Source organism: Pseudophryne corroboree, chromosome 3, assembly GCF_028390025.1.
Source record: "Pseudophryne corroboree isolate aPseCor3 chromosome 3, aPseCor3.hap2, whole genome shotgun sequence".
NCBI classification, from domain to species: Eukaryota; Metazoa; Chordata; class Amphibia; order Anura; family Myobatrachidae; genus Pseudophryne; species Pseudophryne corroboree.
In genome coordinates, this window is record NC_086446.1 from 27420146 (window position 1) to 27441722 (window position 21577).

At 45.2% G+C, this 21577-nt stretch overlaps 2 protein-coding genes across 2 annotated transcripts in view; one reads left to right on the forward strand and one right to left on the reverse strand.

The window, feature by feature from the left end:
• Positions 1 to 11614, forward strand: part of LOC135054583 (uncharacterized) — a 34619-nt gene extending 23005 nt beyond the window's left edge. The window contains exons 3-7 of the mRNA XM_063957744.1: positions 1050 to 1623; positions 1707 to 1886; positions 1976 to 2616; positions 3411 to 5011; positions 11399 to 11614. Of these exons, the coding sequence (XP_063813814.1) occupies positions 1050 to 1623; positions 1707 to 1886; positions 1976 to 2616; positions 3411 to 3416 (1401 nt within the window). The 3' untranslated portion in view covers positions 3417 to 5011; positions 11399 to 11614. The remainder of the gene's footprint in view (positions 1 to 1049; positions 1624 to 1706; positions 1887 to 1975; positions 2617 to 3410; positions 5012 to 11398) is intronic.
• Positions 1 to 21577, reverse strand: part of LOC135057098 (uncharacterized) — a 122173-nt gene that overhangs the window by 42432 nt on the left and 58164 nt on the right. Inside the window, exon 8 of the mRNA XM_063962999.1 lies at positions 6086 to 6214. Coding sequence (XP_063819069.1) covers positions 6086 to 6214 — 129 coding nt within the window. The remainder of the gene's footprint in view (positions 1 to 6085; positions 6215 to 21577) is intronic.

The window sequence follows — 21577 nt, forward strand, 5'->3', positions numbered from 1 at the left end:
TAGATGGGTATCAGACTTGGGTGCCTTGTCATGTCGGTCACCCTTTCTGATTTTTCACCGCGACCGTGCAGTTCTTCAAACTCACCCTGGTTATTTACCTAAGTTGGTGTCATCTTTCCACCTTAATCAAGAGATTGTGGTTCCGGCATTTATCTTTTCTGATTTGTCCTCCAATGAGCGGTCTTTGGATGTGGTACGGGCTCTCCGTATCTCTGTGAAGAGAACTGCTTCTCTTAGGAGATCTGATTCTCTCTTTGTCCTTTTTGGCTTTCACAAGCGTGGCTGGCCTGCGAATATGCAAACTTTGGCCAAATGGATTAGAATAGTGATTGCACAAAGTTATGTACAGGCTGGTTGTCCAGCTCCTGCTTCTATCAAGGCCCATTCTACTCAGTCTCTGAGTCCTACTTGGGTGGCCCGACGTGGCGCGACCCTCGAATAATTGTGCAAGGCGGCTACGTGGTCCTCAGTGAACACGTTCATCAGGTTCTATGCCTTCGATACTTCCGCCTCCCAGGATGCTTCCTTTGGATTCCGGGTTCTTGTGCCCGCTAAAGTGTGTCCCCTCCATTGAGGAACTGCTTTAAGACATTCCCAATGTCATTCCCTGTGGAATACAGTGTACCCCGCTGCAGAAAAGGAGATTTATGGTAAGAACTTACCTTTGTTAAATCTCTTTCTGCGAGGTACACTGGATTCCACAGGGCACCCACCCTGACACACTTAGCTTCTTTGGGTTTGTATGGCATTAGCTGCTGATACCTTCTCCTGTCGTGAGAATGTGGTGCTGTGTGGCTACTAACTGTTATCATCTCTCTTACCTGCAACTGCATTGGACTGGTTAACAAAACTGAGCTCCTGTGCATGGAGGCGGGGTTATAGAGGAGGCGGTGCAAGGCCTCCTGGGAACAGTCAAAGCTTTAGCCTGTTGGTGCCTCGGATCAAGATCCAATTCTACACCCCGATGTTATTCCCTGTGGAATCCAGTGTACCTCGCAGAAAGAGATTTAACAAAGGTAAGTTCTTACCATAAATCTCCTTTTTTACAGCAATCAATACAACAAGAGGAGCATTCAGAGATTGATGAGAATGCCTCAGATGACCAAGATGAGGATGGAAAGAAAACTAGCCAAGGACCAAGGTTCTCTGATCATGAAAATCTTGCCTTAGTTGAAGGTGTAGAAAAATTTTATGATCGACTTTATGGTAGACTTGCTCAAACCACTGCTTCAAGGGATAAACTCAGGTTTTGGCAGGAAATTTCCAACAGAGTTACTGCAGTATCTGCCATCCGCCGTGATCCGAAACACTGCAAGAAAATATATAGTGACTGCCTTAGGCAAACCAAGAAAAAAATGGCATTGTTGCAATGCCATGAACAAGCAACAGGAGGAGGTCCTAAAGTGGTTAGCAGATGGTTTCATTGGGAGGAGATTATACGTGCCCGATTAAATCCCATCATGGTGGGGGGCATCCCCGGCAGAGTGGACTCTCACAGCAGAAGACAAAATACAGAGGAGGATGCACCCACACGGCCAGTTGTACGTCAAGAAAGGCCAACAACCGGACCACCGAAACCTGCCAAGCATTTGGGCATCTCGGGTTCCAAAAGGCCTCGTGCTGGTAGGTCCACAAATCTCATGTGAGCTAAAAAAGTTCTTTCTAGGTTATATATATTCCTAATTTTTTTTGTTCTTTCACAATAGAGGAAATAGACCAACCTGTCGGAGGAAGTACAACCAATGATGTTAGCGCTGGAATGTTTGAGGCCCTGGATCAACCTGGAGGGGCATCATGTATTGGACCTTATTTCCATCCCGATTTGTTACAGCAGAACAACGATGAGGACGAAGAGCCAGGTATAACAACAAGACCTTCCGCCATTGGTAAGTATTACGTCATAAAATTGTATGGATTTAAAAAAAAATTATTTGTAGATAGCGATTTTTTTTTTAATTATCAATTTTTTTTAAAGCTTCTCAGGTTCAGGTGGTGGCGGATACTCCACAAGACAAATCTCCGAGAAGAATGAGGCAAATCAGGGATTCGGCTTCACAAATGGAGGAATGGCAGACTGGGTTCCACGATGTGGTGGACAATCAACTTAACAGGATGAAGAGAATCCAGGAAAAACTGTTGAGCAGTCTTGAGCAAGATAAGAGAAATAGGCAGCAGGATCAAGGGAGCATCATGGAAACTTTACGCATGATGACCACTTTGGTGGACAGGCTTGTGATCAATTCAACTTCTGAGGTAGAGAGGATGCGGATTATGTGTGACAGCCAAAGTCAAGCTGCAGCCAATCTACACCTCATTGCAACATCGTTACAGCGTATTAATGAAAGGTTGGATCTACCAGAGGGAAGACGAATTAGTTCTGAGATCCAGCAACCATCCCCAGCACAGGCACCATATCTCTATGCACCGTCTGGACCTTGGTGTGGCCCCCCTTCCCAACACTACCAGAGTTTTCCCGACCCCTGTCATATGTATCAGCACCCACCTCCATCTACGTCAGCACCTACTCCAGGCACAGGAACAGCGCCACCTAGTGCACCAACTCCACAAGAGAGTGTTGATTGGGTAACGGACCAGGATTTCCAAAGCATAATACAAGTTTGTATTCTTTTATTTAACTTAATACTAAAAAGTAATTTATCTAATCCGGCTTTTCTATTACAGGTTACTGTGCAGTTAATCTGATTTTAGTGTATTAAATAGGAAAATCAATTTGGTAATATTTAAAAATAAGAGAGCTGTATGTAGTACAGATGTAGATGTGAGGATCTGCTAAAGGGGCATTGAAACAATTTGTATGCTGCTGGGATCCCGGTGGTCTTGATACGGACGCTGAAATCCATACCGGTACCTAAATCCCGGTGGCAAGTTTCATGGTCGCCACCCCAGGATTCACACCAGTGTGCTTGGTCCACACCAAAAAGTCCACCGTAATTGGGGCCTAATTCTGAGTTGACCGCAGCATCAAATTTGTTAGCAGTTGGGCAAAACCATGTGCACTGCAGGAGGGGCAGATATAACATGTGCAGAGAGAGTTAGATTTGGGTGTGGCGTGTTCAAACTGAAATCTAAATTGCAGTGTAAAAATAAAGCAGCCAGTATTTACCCTGCACAGAAACTATATAACCCACCCAAATCTAACTCTCTCTGCACATGTTATATCTGCCCCCCCCCCCCCCCCCTTGCAGTGCACATGCTTTTGCCCAATTGCTAACAAACTTGCTGCTGTGATCAACTCAGAATTACCCCCTTAGATGTGTAAAAAATGTGGATGTGAGATCTCTCCTTTTTTACATCATTCTTGAAAGATTACCTGAAAATATTTTATCATGTACTACATGATATAACAATCTTGCACGTTGACTAACGAAAAATGTTTTTTTTTTCTGTAGGAATGAAAGTTTGAAGAACTCATCATTTAAAAACATGATTTCCTTGGACTCTGGTTATTCCCTTGGTTTCTGGTTATTCCCTCGGACTCTGGTTATTCCCTCGGACTCTGGTTATTCCCTCAGACTCTGGTTATTCCCTCAGACTGATTATTCCCTCTGACTCTGGTTATTCCTTTATACTCTGGTTATTCCCTTGGACTCTGGTTATTCCCCTGGACTCTGGTTATTCCCTTATACTCTGGTTATTCCCTTGGACTCTGGTTATTCCCTTGGACTCTGGTTATTCCCTTGGACTCTGGTTATTCCCTTATACTCTGGTTATTCCCTTGGACTCTGGTTATTCCCTTGGACTCTGGTTATTCCCTTGGACTCTGGTTATTCCCTTGTACTCTAGTTATTCCCTTGATTTCTGCTTATTCCCTTGGGCTCTGGTTATTCCTTTGGACTCTGGTTATTTCTTTGGACTCTGGTTATTCCCTTGGACTCTGGTTATTCCCTTGGACTCTGGTTATTCCTTTGGACTCTGGTTATTCCTTTGGACTCTGGTTATTCCTTTGGACTCTGGTTATTCCCATGTACTCTAGTTATTCCCTTGGTTTCTGATTACTCTCTTGGACTCTGGTTAGTCCCATGTACTCTAGTTATTCCCTTAGATTCTGGTTATTCCCTTGTACTCTGGTTATTCACTCAGACTCTGGTTATTCCTTTGGACTCTGGTTATTACCTTGGACTCTGGTTAGTCCCTTGGACTCTGGTTAGTCCCTTGGACTCTGGTTATTCCCTTGGACTCTGGTTATTCTCTTGGACTCTGGTTAGTCTCATGTACTCTAGTTATTCCCTTGGTTTCTGGTTATTCCCTTGAACTCTGATTATTCCTTTGGACTCTGGTTATTCCTTTGGACTCTGGTTATTCCCTTGGACTCTGGTTATTCCCTTGGACTCTGGTTATTACCTTGGACTCTGGTTATTCCCTTGGACTCTGGTTATTCCCTTGGACTCTGGTTATTCCCTTGGACTCTGGTTATTCCCTTATACTCTGGTTATTCCCTTTGGACTCTGGTTATTCCCTTGGACTCTGGTTATTCCCTTGGACTCTGGTTATTCTCTTGGACTCTGGTTATTCCCTTGGACTCTGGTTATTCCCTTGGACTCTGGTTATTCCCTTATACTCTGGTTATTCCCTTGGACTCTGGTTATTCCCTTGGTCTCTGGTTATTCCCTTGGACTCTGGTTATTCCCTTATACTCCGGTTATTCCCTTGGACTCTGGTTATTCCCTTGGACTCTGGTTATTCCCTTGGACTCTGGTTATTACCTTGGACTCTGGTTATTACCTTGGATTCTGGTTATTCCCTTGGACTCTGGTTATTACCTTGGACTCTGGTTATTCTCTTGGACTCTGGTTAGTCTCATGTACTCTAGTTATTCCCTTGGTTTCTGGTTATTCCCTTGAACTCTGGTTATTCCCTTGAACTCTGGTTATTACCTCGGACTCTGGTTAGTCTCATGTACTCTAGTTATACCCTTGGTTTCTGGTTATTACCTTGGTTTCTGGTTATTCCCTTGGACTCTGGTTAAAAGCTCCATACATTGAAGATAAAGGTAAGTTTTCACCAACGCTGCACTGACAATATAACACATACATGGCCAACCATTGTCCCTCTCTGTTCTGCCCCTTATAAGACGCTGATGTGTAAATCTCTCTGTGGGTCCCATGTAATAATCTATACATATTAAATGCGTTTGGGGTGACATATCTCACAAAGAATTGCATTTCAATAAGATATCTATTGCAGGGCCCTTAACTAGGTGTGCGGAGGGGGCACCGCACATAGCGCTGCAGGATAGGGGGCACTGTTGGCAGCACTTGTCAATTATCTGTTTTAATTACTTTCACTTGCAGCTTCCCTCCATTTTGAAGCCCAACATCTCCTGACCGCTACCTGTCTGCTACCCTGACCCCTTCTCTCGCTAATACCTATACAACATTCATGAACTCAACTTGAGATTTTTTTGTTGTTATTCAGTCATTTCAAGATGCTGACACATTGCCTGTGACATTGCAGTCAGACAATCTATTCATTGAGCTATCTGCCCTTGCATAGAAAGATAGAAAATTCCAACTATTTGAAGCTTGTATTTTGTGAAAAAATGATCGGCATTACGGCTGAGCAGATCTATGTAGTGTGTGGCTGCAAGAGATTGGATGTGTGGCTGCACACTACATAGATCTGCTCAATTGCAATGCTGTCCCCCCCCCCCCCCCCCCCCCCATAGTACCAGTGCATGAATGTGGTATAAAGAGAAGTTGTATCCAAATCCATTTTCTTGCAGTGGTGTATAAATGTATATATATGTATGTATGTGTGCGTGTATATATATATATATATATATATATATATATATAGAACAAACAGGAACAGCCCGGCACTCCACTCCAAATATATACAACTGCTGTGGTGCCCTCCCGGTCAGGAACTCAAGGTCCCGGATAAACAGACAAGGTGATATGGGCGGCACTCCATACAGACTTCACAGCGTGAATAAATGGTACTTTATTAGGCCAACATGTTTCGGGGACCAAACCCCGTCCTCAGGGCCAGACAAGGCACAATACACTAACACATATACTTATATAAGCTATACAAGACAAACATTAATGCAGATCATACTCACCTGCTCCACGGCGCTGCCGCCCGCCAGTCCATCCGGCCACGCTTGCACGTCGCCTATCGATGACATCACGGAGCGCCGCGTTGCAGGAGAGTAACCCAGGCAACCATACGAAGCCTCCGCTCGGGTCACCTGAGAAAGTGCAGCATAGACACAATAAGACTATCAAAAACATAAAACAAATACAGGTGCTCTGACATTAAAAACAATAACCAAGGAATGCATACTGTTATTAGGAATCTATGGCAACCATAGCTTAAGCCCATATGCAGGCTACAGACATTAATACTATAATGTAATGAGGAGGGTACACAAAATAAAATAATATAATATAATAGGGGAAGCAACAGATAGAAGCTGAACTATATGATGGTGGTATCAGAGGAAACACTGTAATCCTAGGTTCTCATTGAGACCCCCGGGTGACAGAGTTCCCAGTTTATGAATCCACCTGGATTCCTTTTGTAATTGTATCCTATCCCTGTTGCCCCCCCTAAGTTTACGAGGAGCATGATCTATGAGGATGGCCCTAATACTGGCTACCCCATGGCCCATTAGCATACAGTGCCGGGCAAAAGGTTGTTCACTGTCTTTTTTTCTCAAAAGCCTTTTTTATTGCACTCCTATGGAGGGCCATTCTCTCACGGAACTGCCTAATGGTCTTGCCCACATAAGCAAGACCACATGGGCACGTGAGAAGATACACCACATGAGTGGTGGTACAAGTTAACCGATGTTTAATGGGAATTTTACGGCCCGTAGAGGGATGGTTAAAAGAAGTGCCTACTATCAATGTATTACACGTGGCACATCCCAAACAGCGATAACACCCATTTTTGGCTCGTAGGAAATGAGATTCCCTATTAGTAGCCATGTCAGTGATGTCTAGTTTCACAATGCGGTCTCCAATATTCCTCCCTCTAGTGTGGCTTGGCTAAGGAAGACATAGCTCCATCCGTTTGTATTATGGGCCACATCTATGGCTTTTCTAACTATTTGTTTACTCTTGGTGGTGTATTTATTGACCCAAGGGAATACTTCCCTCTTATGTTCTTGGTGAACATAGTTGGATTCCAAAACCTGTTGGCGAGTCATATCCAAGACACGTCTTTTAGACGCCTCAAGATCCCCTAACGGGTAACCTCTTTCCCCAAATTTGTTCTTCATGGTATCTAATGCCCTGTGTGTCTCCTCTGGGTCAGATGTAATCCTCCGCACTCGCAAAAACTGTGAGTACGGAAGGCCTCTACGTAAAGGGGCAAGGTGAAAACTCTGGTACTTCAAGCCTGCATATGGGCTTCAGCTATGGTTGCCATAGATTCCTAATAAAGGTATGCATTCCTTGGTTATTGTTTTTAATGTCAGAGCACCTGTATTTGTTTTATGTTTTTGATAGTCTTATTGTGTCTTTGCTGCACTTTCTCAGGTGACCCGAGCGGAGGCTTCGTATGGTTGCCTGGGTTACTCTCCTGCAACGCGGCGCTCCGTGACGTCATCGCTAGGCGACGTGCAAGCGTGGCCGGATGGACTGGCGGGCGGCAGCACCGTGGAGCAGGTAAATATGATCTGCATTAATGTTTGTCTTGTATAGCTTATATAAGTATATGTGTTAGTGTATTGTGCCTTGTCTGGCCCTGAGGACGGGGTTTGGTCCCCGAAACATGTTGGCCTAATAAAGTACCGTTTATTCACGCTGTGAAGTCTGTATGGAGTGCCGCCCATATCACATTGTCTATATATATATATATATATATATAGCAAACAGTAACAGTCAGTCTGAGGAAGGGGATGCGTCCCCGAAACGTTACCTGTTTGTTTCAATAAACACTTCACGGGGTGAAGTTTATTCATCATTCTACAAGTCTGTGAGTGCCACCTGTTACTGTTTGCTATACGTCGGTGGACTGCCATGTCCACAAGGAAACGCCCCACAGCAAGTAAATTTAGAGGAGTGCCGGGGAAAACACTGGAGATATATATGTGTGTGTGTGTGTGTGTGTGTGTGTGTGTGTATATATATATGTGTGTGTGTGTGTGTGTGTGTGTGTGTATATATATATATATGTGTGTGTGTGTGTGTGTGTGTGTGTGTGTGTGTGTGTGTGTGTGTGTGTGTGTGTGTGTATATATATATATATATATATATATATATATATATATATATATATAGGAAAGGGCATCATAGAGTTGGCTTTCTCTGGGATCAATCTTATCATGCTCCTTCCCCGCATGTACCTTATGCCCCTAGTGTTCACGCTAGGCAGTTTTAGCAGGGCGCCGCACCCTACCCAATTTTTTAAGGGTAAAACCCGCCCTGGCCTTTCTGCGGCACCTTGCTAAAACTACCGCCTGCTTCCTGCCCTCACAGCGTGTAAAGATGGAACGCGCATACGCGCGACATCCATTCACGCTGAGAGAGCGCTTGGGGGAAGCCCAGCACCTCCGTAGGTGCTGGGCACGCCCCCAACAGTGACTCCGCCGGCCGCCCACGCCCCCTTTTATTACCCGCAATGACCACGCCCCCTATTTTGCATGGCCATGCGCTAGTGCCCCTCTAGAACTGGCGCCCTGCCCGGCCCGGCCCGGATTCTAGAGTGAACCCTATGCCCCTATTGAAAAAAATGGGAGGCTGCGCCAATTCTCTCTTTGGCACAGGGCACCAAAAAGTCTAGTTACAGCTCTGATCTATTGGGATGAATGTATTACCGCTGCATACACAGTGACATGGGCTCTCCGGCCTCTGTTAACGCTGCACATTCCCGGTATTAAAATTTAAGGCAGCATTGCATCTCCAATGGACACCTACGCAATCCCCCTATAATACATTCTGGTGAGCTAACCCCCGAAAAATGGGTGTTTTTGGGGACAAAGCCGCAATTAATTATTTTTATAAATGGGCCCCTCTGTCTTTACACAATTTGAGACCAGGGCAATTTAAAGGAAGCTCTGAACCAACTGTAAACAACTGAACTAATTCAATACCAAAAATAAGAAATGGATATTATTGCTGGTTTGATTACGCCATGGCACGGTTTTGCTAATAAAGTATGGTAAAACAGAGACAAGGCATGCTAGGATGGGTATCTGGTGTTTAGGTCGACAATGTGTAGGTTGACACTTACTGAAGGATGACACATGGCTAGTTCGACAGGTATGAAAGGTCAACATTGGCATTAGGTCGACACTCAAAAGGTTGACACAGGTTTTTTTTTTGGAGTGGGGTGGGGGTTTGACCCAAATTTTCATCTGGGACCACCGACAGTTGAAACGCCTTTGTTCGCCACACTTTGGGCATGGAGGCTCGCTACGCTCACCACAAGGTTTAGAACCGACTCTATGCCCACTTGGCTAGAGGGGATATGAAAAGGTCCCGAAATTCCCCAAAACCCCCAAAAAACCTTTTTGAGTTTAGACCTTGTCCATGTTGACATAATGACCATGTCGAACTTCCATACCTGTTGACCTAGTCACGTGTAGTCCTTCAGTCAGTGTTGGCCTAGTCACTGTCGACCTTCTGTGGTCGACCTAGACATTGTCGCCCTAAAGACTGGATACCCATCCTAGCATGCCTTGTCACAGCTGTACCATGCCTTATTAGCAAAACTGTGCCAGGGCATGCTGGAATGTGTTGTTCTACAGCAGCTGGAGGACACAAGGGGGGTGATTCAGAAATTTAGAACACCTACGATCGTTTACTCTGACATGTGGGAGGACGCCTAGCACAGGATTAATCCGCCCTGCATGTCAGTCCGCGATCCAGTCTGAATTACCCCCATGGTGTAATCAGACCAGCAATAAGAGACACCTAAGAAGATATCCATTTTGTCCCCAAATGGACAAGGTCGACACTCAAAAGGTCGACACAGTTTTGGGGGGGTTTTGGGGAGTATTAGGACTTTTTCATACCTCTATCCAAGTGGGCATAGAGTCAATTCTAAACCTTGTGGCGAGCGTAGTGAGCCACCGTACCCGAAGCGTGGCATCAACTGTCATGGTCCCAGATGAAAAATCCCCCCCCCCCCCCCCCAAAAAAAAAAAATGGTGTCTGCCATGTCGACCTCATGACCACGTCGACCTTCCAAACCTGTTGACCTAGTCAAGTATCGACCTGGTGACTGTCGACCTGACAAACCACACCCGCTAGGATGTGTCATTCCGCAGCAGCTGGAGGGCCACAGGTTGAAGACCCATAGATTACACCAAGATATGTAGTAATTAAGGTGATAACGAGATACACCTTTTCTAAATACAGAATATATTTTTTTTTTATAGAAGTGGCATTTTGTTTTTCAAATCATTTTGTAAAATGCAATAAAAGAAAAATCTGTAATTAAATGCAGTTTATTATACATCTTAGGTCACCAGGCTTAATGCATGCACGATTAAAATGTTATTTTTGGAAAAGGTGTATCTCCACAGCCAATTTTAAATAGGTAATTAATCCTAGCTAGCCAAAAAAAACCATTCCCGCCTATACACAAACTATTTATAAAAACAGAACCAGATAACATATCTGTTACACTGTTGTGCCCTATACACTTGCCGACGTGTGCCGGCGATATAAACGATCTCATTCAGTAATGAACGAGAAATCGTTCATATCGCTCAGTGTGTATGCACCAATGATGAACGTTGCGCGGTCCCGCGGCCGTTAAGCGTTGGTTCTCCGTCGCTTTGCAATGCAAGTCAATTTGGACGATCGTTCGTCATTCAAATTGCTCATCGTCAAAATTGAATGCATCGGCAAGTGTGTAGGGCCCTTAAAGATGCATACAGACATTTTCACCCTTCCTGAACGACGTTGTTCACTTTCTCAATAAGTGTGTATAGCGCCGCTGCCGAGCGATGCATGGCCCCACGGGTCGTTAACGACCCACGCTGTCGGCCGTGCATGTATGTCAATTTGGACCGTCATCCAAGAGCTGCTTGCATAACCCGACCGCTGCGTGATGTCACTGAGCGATATGGTCGTCATATCGCTCAGTGTGTACGCCCGGCTGCCGACCGCCATGGCCCAGGAGGGAAATCACTAGAGCACATCGCCTAGTGTCGACCCACCTTAAGAAAGCCGGTCTAACAGAAAGGAAACGGTTCTCATCGTTTTTCATTTCAAATAAAAACAATAGGATCTCTTGCTTTTGTGCCAATCTGGTTTCAATTTTTAAAAATCTTCCTCTTGCAAGACACTCAAATATTTACTTCTATTGGCATTAGTGTGTGTTTTTGTTTATTTTCTTTTTGTTTTCAACCTCTTAATTGCTAATTTTTCTTTGAGATATTCCAAATTTGTACACCGTTTTTTGCTTCTTGTTTCAGCTATTTTACCAAGGGATCATTAATAAAAGTGGCCACACAGAAGAAAAATGTTCCAAAAAGAAACTTCAATCAAAACAAGATTCAACTTTTTTTTTTTTAGTAACAAAAACCCATTTAAATAAATTAGGCCAAAGAGCAACTCATATTTAAAGCTAACATGTTGAAGTTAATCAATATATATGTCATTTGAATACAGTAAATTTTTGAACAGTTAAATATTTGTTTGTTTTTTGTCTGTTTTTTAAACTCCAAACATTTGCAGTGTGATAAATTTACAACTGGGTGATTTCCAGTTAGTATAGCTTAGATGTCAAATCCAATCTAAAAGTGGGAATCTTATATGAAACAGTCAACAAGTTCTTTGGGTGTAAACTACAGGAATTGCGTCTGGTGTGCTATTTTGGCAACTTTTCAGACCTCAGTCCTTAAAAGAGGCAATTCTTGGAAACCTAAAAGGAAAACAAATGTTAACAAAGGTACGGAAGGTTTGGGTTAAAATAAAAGGATCATCAATTACAGATGGGCGAGTCATGAGAGGAGGAGGAGGAGGCGCCGCCTGGGCAACCCACCACTGGATCCGGAGGTACACTGATCAACAGGAACGGTAGGGGGAATTTTTAAATAAAGCCATGCTACAGGACATACCCCGATCTCCCTGCTAAATGGCGCGGGTGACATTTTCTCCACATAATGAGCAGAACACAGGAGAAAGTGGCGCTGCGCCCTTCTAAAAGTGATTACTGCAGCCAACAGCTGTTCTACGAGACTGCAGAGGACAAACTCTTAACAATAATGACTGCAGAGTGTGCAATAAACGTCCCCCCTGTACCCCAGGGGAGCCCATGTGGGGGGGGGGGGGGGGGGACACCGCACTCAATAAAAAAATGGCAGTGCCTATACAGCAGGTTGGCTTTAAAATACCGGCGTTCGGGATCCTGCCCCCTGGAATGCCAGCAGCGGACCGAGCTGCACTCACCAAGCTGCGGGTCCCGGGGGCTCACTTTGTTCGCCACACTGATTTATTCTCCCTCTACAGGGATCAAGGACACCAACAGAGGAAGAATACCGCTGGAAATGCGGCAGTCTGGATTCCGGCGACAAGGCTCCTGTACGCCGGGATTCCGACTGCTGTGATGCCAAACGTATTCCTATATAGCAACCTGGAAAAAGCCTCAGCACTCTTTCCTGGGGGTCCACGTATAGCCTCAGCACTCACCAGTGTCACTACACCCAGCTGGAGAGTCATCCGCTCCGAGGGAAAAGGCCAGTCACAGGTAGGCCATGGGGATCCGGATTGAAAGTCGTCAGTAACTAGGTCGACAATGTCTAGGTCGACCACTATTGGTCGACAGTAACTAGGTCGACAGGGTCTTTAGGTCGACATGTTCTAGGTTGACATGAGTTTTTCACAATTTTTTTCTTTTTTTTTAACCTTTTCATACTTAACGATCCACATGGACTACGATTGGAACGGTAAAGTGTGCCGAGCGTAGCGAAGGCACCATGCCCGAAGCATGGAGAGCCATGCGAGGGGATGCAGTGCACTAATTGGGGTTCCCGGTCACTCTACGAAGAAAACGACACCAAAATAACATTTAAAACTCATGTTGACCTTTTGACCTGTCGACCTAGAACATGTCGACCAAAAGACCCTGTCGACCAATAGTGGTCGACCTAGACATTGTTGACTTTCAATACCACACCCAGGCCATGGGTCGGTCTGGAAAGGGGTTACCGCTGCATACAGGTAGGACCCAGGTTGGGGGTCAGCACATGACTTCACAGCTGACATTCTTCGGAAGTAGGTCATGACAAGGAAACCTGAAGGGGATGAAAAAAGTTTGAAACAAAGAGTTCAGTAACCGTATTGTGGTTTGCAAGCAGCGCCATAGGATGCAATGCTTACCAAATACAACCAATTTGAGATTAATCACGTAATATCACAGGGGACTATTGTAACTTAAGTAACCATTAACAGCGAAACTATTCATAGAATGAAAAAATAAAATGTCCAATTAACATAATTACTTGAATAAACTTTTTCAAAAAAGACATTACAAGGAATTCTTATCATAGTAACCAGGAACAGAACACCAACATCAACTGGATGCAACTCCAACAGAGAACAACAGAGAAAATATTAAGAATACATAAGATATAAAAAAAATAATAATAAAAAATGAAGAAAAAGACTCACAGACATAAAAGGTCCAGATAAGATGAGATCTGATTTAGCTCCTTCATCCACACCCACGGATAATGCTCTAGAAAGCTCCACGTGCCAGAAAACCCTGTGATGAATATTCACCGGCAAACGGTTTGCAACACAGATATTGTGTAATATGTAACAGGTATTAACGATGCTGCAAACCTTTGATGGGGAATATAAAAGCACACCACCGGAACTGGTTGCGGTGGGCGGACCTTGCTGCTGGCCGTATTTTACTTGAGCTCTATGCTCCCCACTGAGACTAGTGCTCTAAAACACCTTTTGGCACTGGATGAGGAGCCCCAGTTACAACTGGGCACTTGTAGGAGATAGCGGGGGATGGGGGGGGATTAAGCGGAAAGAGATCCCGGCTCCCCACCATCCCCGTGTCACCAGAATTGAGGTGTATGTAAAACATCAGCTCTCTCATGGCTGCCAACTTGGGCCTTTACCATGCGGGTACAGCATTGCATTAAGCGGCCGTCGTAGCCTACTGCCACCTCCCTGACCCCACTGAAGGTACTGTGTGCCCTGCTGCCGGAACTACTACCCCCGCGGCTGCTGTCTCCCATACTAGCGGCTGACAGCTTACCACTCCCTCCTGTGACTGCCGGCTGGAGCCCTCCATGTAGCTCGTGCCAAGATGACAGGTTTGGTCCGCGATCGCCTGGCGGGACTTGGCCAGAGACAACCCCAGTATCAGAGGGCCTATTGATCCCTGGATGCTTCGTCTTGCATCTGCTGTTCCCTGCCTCCACCCCTCTCATGCAGCAGCACCTTCAGGACTCTGGGCGTTTCTCTGAAGGGGATCTTTGGTTCAACTGCTCCCTATCTCCTGGACAAGTACTAAGACTGCAGTGAGTGCACAGCTGCGACACATGAACTTTGTGGCTATCCTGTTCACACTACATTTCAGTTCACTGCTTCCGTGCCACTTACCTTTGCTCGGCTAATACCTTCTCCACCTGCAATCGGATAGTGTTAGTGTTACCTGCACCTACACTCCATCAGTTTACACTGCCTGCTCTATTTGGTATTTGCTGCTCGGAACTTGTTTTTGTTCTTTCCGTGGATGATTCACTGTAAATAGTTGACATTGACACCAAATTGTGCTTCTACACCCCCTGCTGGTCGGAATCATATGTTTCTGACATTATACAGTTGCTTTCTACAGTCTCATATTTCACTGTTACTTGGAACCTCTCCTATTTGCTTACACCCCTTTGAATTTTCATGAATGGAGACGTTTATGGCTAAATCACAGAAGGGGGGCAAGGGTGCCCCAGGTCCCAAACAGAGGGAGACAAGAGCCACACCATCGACAGCGGAAAGTCCCCCTGCCTACCCAGCTGGGGTTGATGTCCTACTAGGTGTATCTGACCATACTGCATATAGTGCGGCATTGGTGGCCAAGGTTCAGGAAATATCCGATTTGCTGTCACCTTTATTGGATAAAAAGTTAAAAGGCATAAAAGATGCTGTTGAATCTGCTCTTACACAATTGAAGGAACATAATGCTCATTTTGATGAGGCGGAACAATGTATCATTAACGCGGAAGATGACTTATTTACTGCTAAAGCCACCGTTGCTTCTCAAGAGGCCTCGCTCATGGCTATCCAGGACAAGTCAGATGACCTTGAAAACTGCTGTAGTCTTAATAATTTGAGGCTCATTGGCTTACCTGAATCGCTCAAACAACGTGATTTGCTGGACTTGGTATCCATTTGGCTCTCGAAGGAACTGGCTGCCAGCTACAGATTCCATGCTGGTGGAAAGTGCTCACCGCATTGTTCCAGATCTTCAAATGGACCACCGGTCATCTTTAAACTACTCAACTACACAGATAAAATATTGGATTATTGGATGCCTACAGGAACTCACAAGGTAGCGCAATTGCAGCTTGGACAGATGAGCTGACAGATCAATTTGATAATATGGATAAGGATACTATATTCCTAACTCTAGCCCATATTAAAGACGCAGTCTTATTTATGAGGGATGCTCAAAGGGACATTGGATTGCTAGCTTTTAGGGCCAATGCCATGTCTGTCTCAGCGAGAAGATCCTTATGGACTTGCCAGTGGACGGGTGATGCGGATTCCAAGAAACATATGGAAGTACTACCGTATAAGGGTGATGTATTGTTTGGGGATGGGCTGACGGACCTGGTTTCCACAGCTACAGCAGGTAAATAAAAAATTTTACCATATATTCCCCAACAACAAAAGAAAGTAACACCCTATCAGATGTAGTCCTTTCGGTCGCACAAGTCCAAAAGAGGTCGGGGATCCTCTTTCCTCGCTAGAGGTAAGGGCAGAGGCAAGAGAGCACCTGCTTCGGCAGGTTCCCAGGAACAAAAGTCCTCCCCGGCTGCTCCAAAACCCACAGCATGACGCTGGGGCTCCCCTGTGGGAGTCCGCACCGGTGGGGGGCACGTCTTCGACTTTTCAGTCAGGCCTGGGTCAGTTCGAGGAGGTGCTCCCGCGCCGATTTTTTAAATCGGCCCTACCAGCTTCCACATCGGAAAGGGATGTAGTGTTAGCTGCAATTCAAACGCTGTGTATACAGCAAGTGGTAATCAAGGTTCCCCTGCACCAGCAGGGAAAAGGTTACTACTCAACCCTATTTGTGGTCCCGAAACCGGACGGTTTGGTCAGACCTATTTTGAATCTGAAATCCCTAAACCTGTACATAAGAAGATTCAAATTCAAAATGGAATCTCTCAGAGCGATAATAGCCAACATGGAGGAGGGGGAGTTTATGGTGTCTTTGGACATAAAGGATGCGTACCTTCATGTCCCCATATATGCCCCCCATCAGGAATACCTGAGATTCACTGTTCAGGATTGTCATTACCAATTTCAGACGTTGCCGTTTGGACTCTCCACGGACCCGAGGATTTTCACCAAGATAATGGCGGAAATGATGGTGGTCCTGCGCAAGCATGGAGTCACAATTATCCCATACTTGGACGATCTCCTGATAAAAGCAAGATCAAGGGAGAAATTGCTGAGCAGTGTGGCGCTCTCTCTGAGAGTGCTCCAGCAACACGGTTGGATTCTAAATCTACCGAAGTCACAGTTGATTCCGACAACTCGTCTACCGTTCCTAGGTATGATACTGGATACGGAACAAATGAAGGTCTTCCTCCCAATAGAGAAAGCCTAAGACATACAGAACATAGAGACCTGCTAAACCGAAAAGGGTGTCAGTTCACCAATGCACTCGAGTTCTGAGGAAAATGGTGGCGGCCTACGAGGCCATTCCCTTCGGAAGGTTCCATGCAAGGACTTTTCAATGGGACCTTCTGGACAAATGGTCCGGGTCCCATCTGCACTTACATCGGAAACTAACTCTGTCCCCAGGGACCAGAGTATCCCTCCTGTGGTGGTTGCAAAGTGCTCACCTCCTGGAGGGTCGCAGGTTCGGAATTCAGGATTGGATCCTGGTTACCACGGACGCGAGCCTCCGAGGATGGGGAGCTGTCACACAGGGAAAAAAAATTCCGGGTCTATGGTCAGACCAGGAGTCCTGTCTACAAATCAATGTGTTGGAACTCAGGGCCATTTACAACGGCCTTCGACAAGCGGAGAGTTTTCTTCTAAACCTACCGGTTCTGATTCAATCAGACAATGTCACAGCAGTGGCTCATGTGAACCGCCAAGGCGGGACAAAAAGCAGAGTCGCGATGGCGGAAGCCACAAGGATCCTTCGCTGGGCGGAAAATCATGTAAGTGCTCTGTCAGCTGTCTTCATTCCGGGAGTGGACAACTGGGAAGCTGACTTCCTCAGCAGACACGATCTCCATCCAGGAGAGTGGGGACTTCATCAAGAAGTCTTTGCAGACATAACACATCTTTGGGGAACTCCTCAAATAGACATGATGGCGTCACGCCTCAACAAAAAAACTTCAGAGGTACTGCGCCAGGTCTCGGGACCCTCAGGAAATAGCAGTGGACGCTCTGGTAACACCGTGGGTGTTCAAATCGGTCTACGTGTTTCCTCCTCTTCCTCTCATCACAAAAGTGTTGAGGATCATAAGACGAAGAAGAGTGCGAACGATACTCGTTGTCCCAGACTGGCCTCGAAGGGCCTGGTACTCGGATCTACAAGAGATGCTCACAGGAGATCCCTAGCCTCTTCCTCTGAGGGAAGACCTGTTGCAGCAGGGGCCCTGTGTATTTCAAGACTTACCGCGCTTACGTTTGACGGCATGGCGATTGAACGCCGAATCCTAGCGAAAAAGGGGATTCCGGAAGAGGTCATCCCTACTTTAATAAAGGCTAGGAAGGAGGGGACGATAAAACATTATCACCGTATCTGGCGAAAGTATGTGTCTTGGTGTGAGACCAAGAATGCACCTACGGAAGATTTTCATCTGGGTCATCTTCTCCACTTCCTACAGACAGGAGTGGATATGGGCCTGAAATTAGGCTCTGTTAAGGTACAGATTTCGGCCCTCTCGATTTTCTTTCAGAAGGAATTGGCTTCTCTTCCAGAAGTCCAGACGTTTGTAAAGGGAGTGCTGCACATACAGCCCCCTTTTGTGCCTCCAGTGGCACCATAGGACCTGAACGTGGTGTTGCAGTTCCTAAAATCACACTGGTTTGAACCGCTTAACAAGGTTGAGTTGAAATTTCTTACCTGGAAGGTGGTCATGTTGTTGGCCTTAGCATCAGCAAGGCGAGTGTCAGAATTGGCGGCTTTGTCACACAAGAGTCCCTACTTGATTTTTCATGTGGACAGAGCTGAATTGAGGACACGTCCGCAATTTTTGCCTAAAGTGGTTTCTTCGTTCCATATGAATCAACCTATTGTGGTGCCTGTGGCTACAAGTGACCTGCAGGATTCCAGATCCCTGGACGTAGTCAGGGCCTTAAAAATTTATGTAGCCAGGACGGCTAGAATTAGGAAAACAGAGGCTCTGTTTGTCCTGTATGCGGCCAATAAGATTGGCGCTCCTGCTTCGAAGCAGACTATTGCTCGCTGGATCTGTAATACGATTCAGCAGGCTCACTCTACGGCTGGATTGCCGGTACCAAATTCGGTTAAGGCCCATTCCATCTCGGCATTACAACTTTGCCGAGCGGCGACTTGGTCGGGGTCAAACACTTTTGCTAAATTCTACAAGTTTGATACCCTGGCTGATGAGGACCTAGCGTTTGCTCAGTCGGTGCTGCAGAGTCATACGCACTCTCCCGCCCGATTGGATGCTTTGGTATAAACCCCATGGTCCTTACGGAGTCCCCAGCATCCTCTAGGACGTAAGAGAAAATAAGATTTTAAACCTACCGGTAAATCTATTTCTCCTAGTCCGTAGAGGATGCTGGGCGCCCATCCTAGTGCGGAAACTCTGCAAGACTTGTATATAGTTGTTGCTTACATAAGGGTTATGTTACAGTTGACATCGGTCTTGGACCGTTACTGTCGTTTGTTCATACTGTTAACTGGTTATGTATGTTCCAGGTTACATGGTGTGATTGGTTTGGTCTGGTATGAATCTTGCCCTTGGATTGCTAAATCCTGCCTTGTATTGTCCATCTCCTCTGGGCATAGTTCTCTAGCTGAGGTCTGGAGGAGGGGCATAGAGGGAGGAGCCAGTGCACACCCATAGTCAAAGTTCTTTTTAGGTGCCCAGTCTCCTGCGGAGCCCGTCTATACCCCTTGGTCCTTACGGAGTCCCCAGCATCCTCTACGGACTAGGAGAAATAGATTTACCGGTAGGTTTAAAATCTTATTTTAGGTTTGCGCATACCCTCTGCGCGAGCGGATTGGTATTCAGTAAACATGGCCTTCTTTATTGAGCAAATGTTAGCTGATTTTGAAAAGTGGAAACACCTCCCGCTTTCCTATCTGGGACGGTGTAGTTTATAAACAAAAGGGAGAAAGAAGAAGGCTCTTGTGTGGGCGCACTCATTAATGGTAGTTAAATAACTAGAATGAATAACACTAGGTTGATTAGTCAGCAGATAAAACAAAATTTATTTGGAAATATTAAGAATATAATTGCCCCTGGTTGAGGAGATGTGAATGATCCCAGATAAAAATGTTCTGGTCCTGCCTCAGGAAATGAGATGGAGAGGGGTAGAGACACTGCAAGTCATAAACCCTTTCTCACCCGGCCAGTACAGATGATCTGTATTAATGAGATCAATTAAGTCAATTGATTTTAGATTCTGTCATAATCCTAATGAAGGAATTAGGATTATGACAGAATCTAAAATCAATTGACTTAATTGATCTCATTAATACAGATCATCTGTACTGGCCGGGTGAGAAAGGGTTTATGACTTGCAGTGTCTCTACCCCTCTCCATCTCATTTCCTGAGGCAGGACCAGAACATTTTTATCTGGGATCATTCACATCTCCTCAACCAGGGGCAATTATATTCTTAATATTTCCAAATAAATTTTGTTTTATCTGCTGACTAATCAACCTAGTGTTATTCATTCTAGTTATTTAACTACCATTAATGAGTGCGCCCACACAAGAGCCTTCTTCTTTCTCCCTTTTGTTTATGCATATGTCACTGGCTCTGGGCGCACCCCCAAACTGGACATTATATTAAAGATTTTACTTGAAAATTGTCCAAATTTGGTTTTTCTGTAATCAAAAACTAATTTTAGACCGGTGCCGGGTCGCCCCCTTTGTGTAACGGTGTAGTTTATATAAGATGGTCTCTATTCCCTCGTTTGCTCTATCCAGTCCAGATGCTTCCCTTCACCTTTTCAAAAAGAGATGCAAATATTATTAACACTGCTCTATCTAAATTTATTTGGGCTGGAAAACGTCCCCAAATTTCCTTGTTTAAACTGCAGCAGCTTTTATCTTTGGGTAGAATTAACTTACCCTGCATCCAGGATTATGCCTTAGCAGCCAATTACAGAGTTGCACTGGACTGGATAGGAGGAAATAATGTTACTGACACAACACTGGATCACTCACTTAGCCCTGACTGTAATTTAGTGTCCTTATTGCATAGATTACCCACATCTGTTTCCCATTTGATAAAGACCAACCACTTATTCCGCTTTCACATCGCAAACCCTGCTTTTCAAACGGTTCTTTAAACGGGTCTGAGCAGTTAAACCCCCTTCACATCGCATGTTGGAACTGGTATATTACCGTTTTGGTACCTTTCACACTGAACCCGTTTCTCCCATAGAAAACAGTGGTTGTCATTTTAAATGGACATTTCTGGCCCACACATTTTTAATAATTATTAATTAATAATTTGGCTAGTCGTACGATGGAACCCAGCAGCTTCAAGCATCTTTACCATGTTTTTGTAGATTACTGCATTCTTCACTGTCCCAGTGATTTGTCTAGCAATTTCTTCATCCCCTCTCATCCTAAACAGCTCCCTAACTTCCTCATCACTCCAATTTGCCAATTTAAACTGTATTCTGTATAATAAAACGCTTCTTCACTCTGTTGTGTTTCCTCCACTTTATTTCCTGCTTCTGCCTGGTGACATCACGCATGGAGACAGCCTATCACCTTCTGTGGTTTGGAAATACAGTTTCTGAGCCTTTCACATTGCACAATGAAGTGGGTCTGAACCGTGTAGGACCCTGCTTTTTACCCGTTTTAAAATACCAGTAATCTGTAACCAGTAAATTCAAAGTGGCCCTTTCACACTGCAGCTTGAACCGTTTTGGAAGGCTTAAAAAAACGGCAATTTACCGGGTTATAGCTGCGGTGTGAAAGGGGTATTACTTAACACTCCCTCTTTTGCTTGGCGGGTGTTGCGGAAAACACATGCTCTTTCCTCCTCCCGAACTATATTTCTTCCGCTGCTAGATAACTCTGATTTTCAGCATGGTGAATCTGATAAGATTATTGGACTGTGGCACCGCCGGGGTTTACGTATGCTATACCAATTCTTAGACAAGGATTGCTCCTCTATTCTTTCTCTATCCTTACTACAGGAACGCTTCCCAGCTTTACCCTTCCCTCTATTTGTAT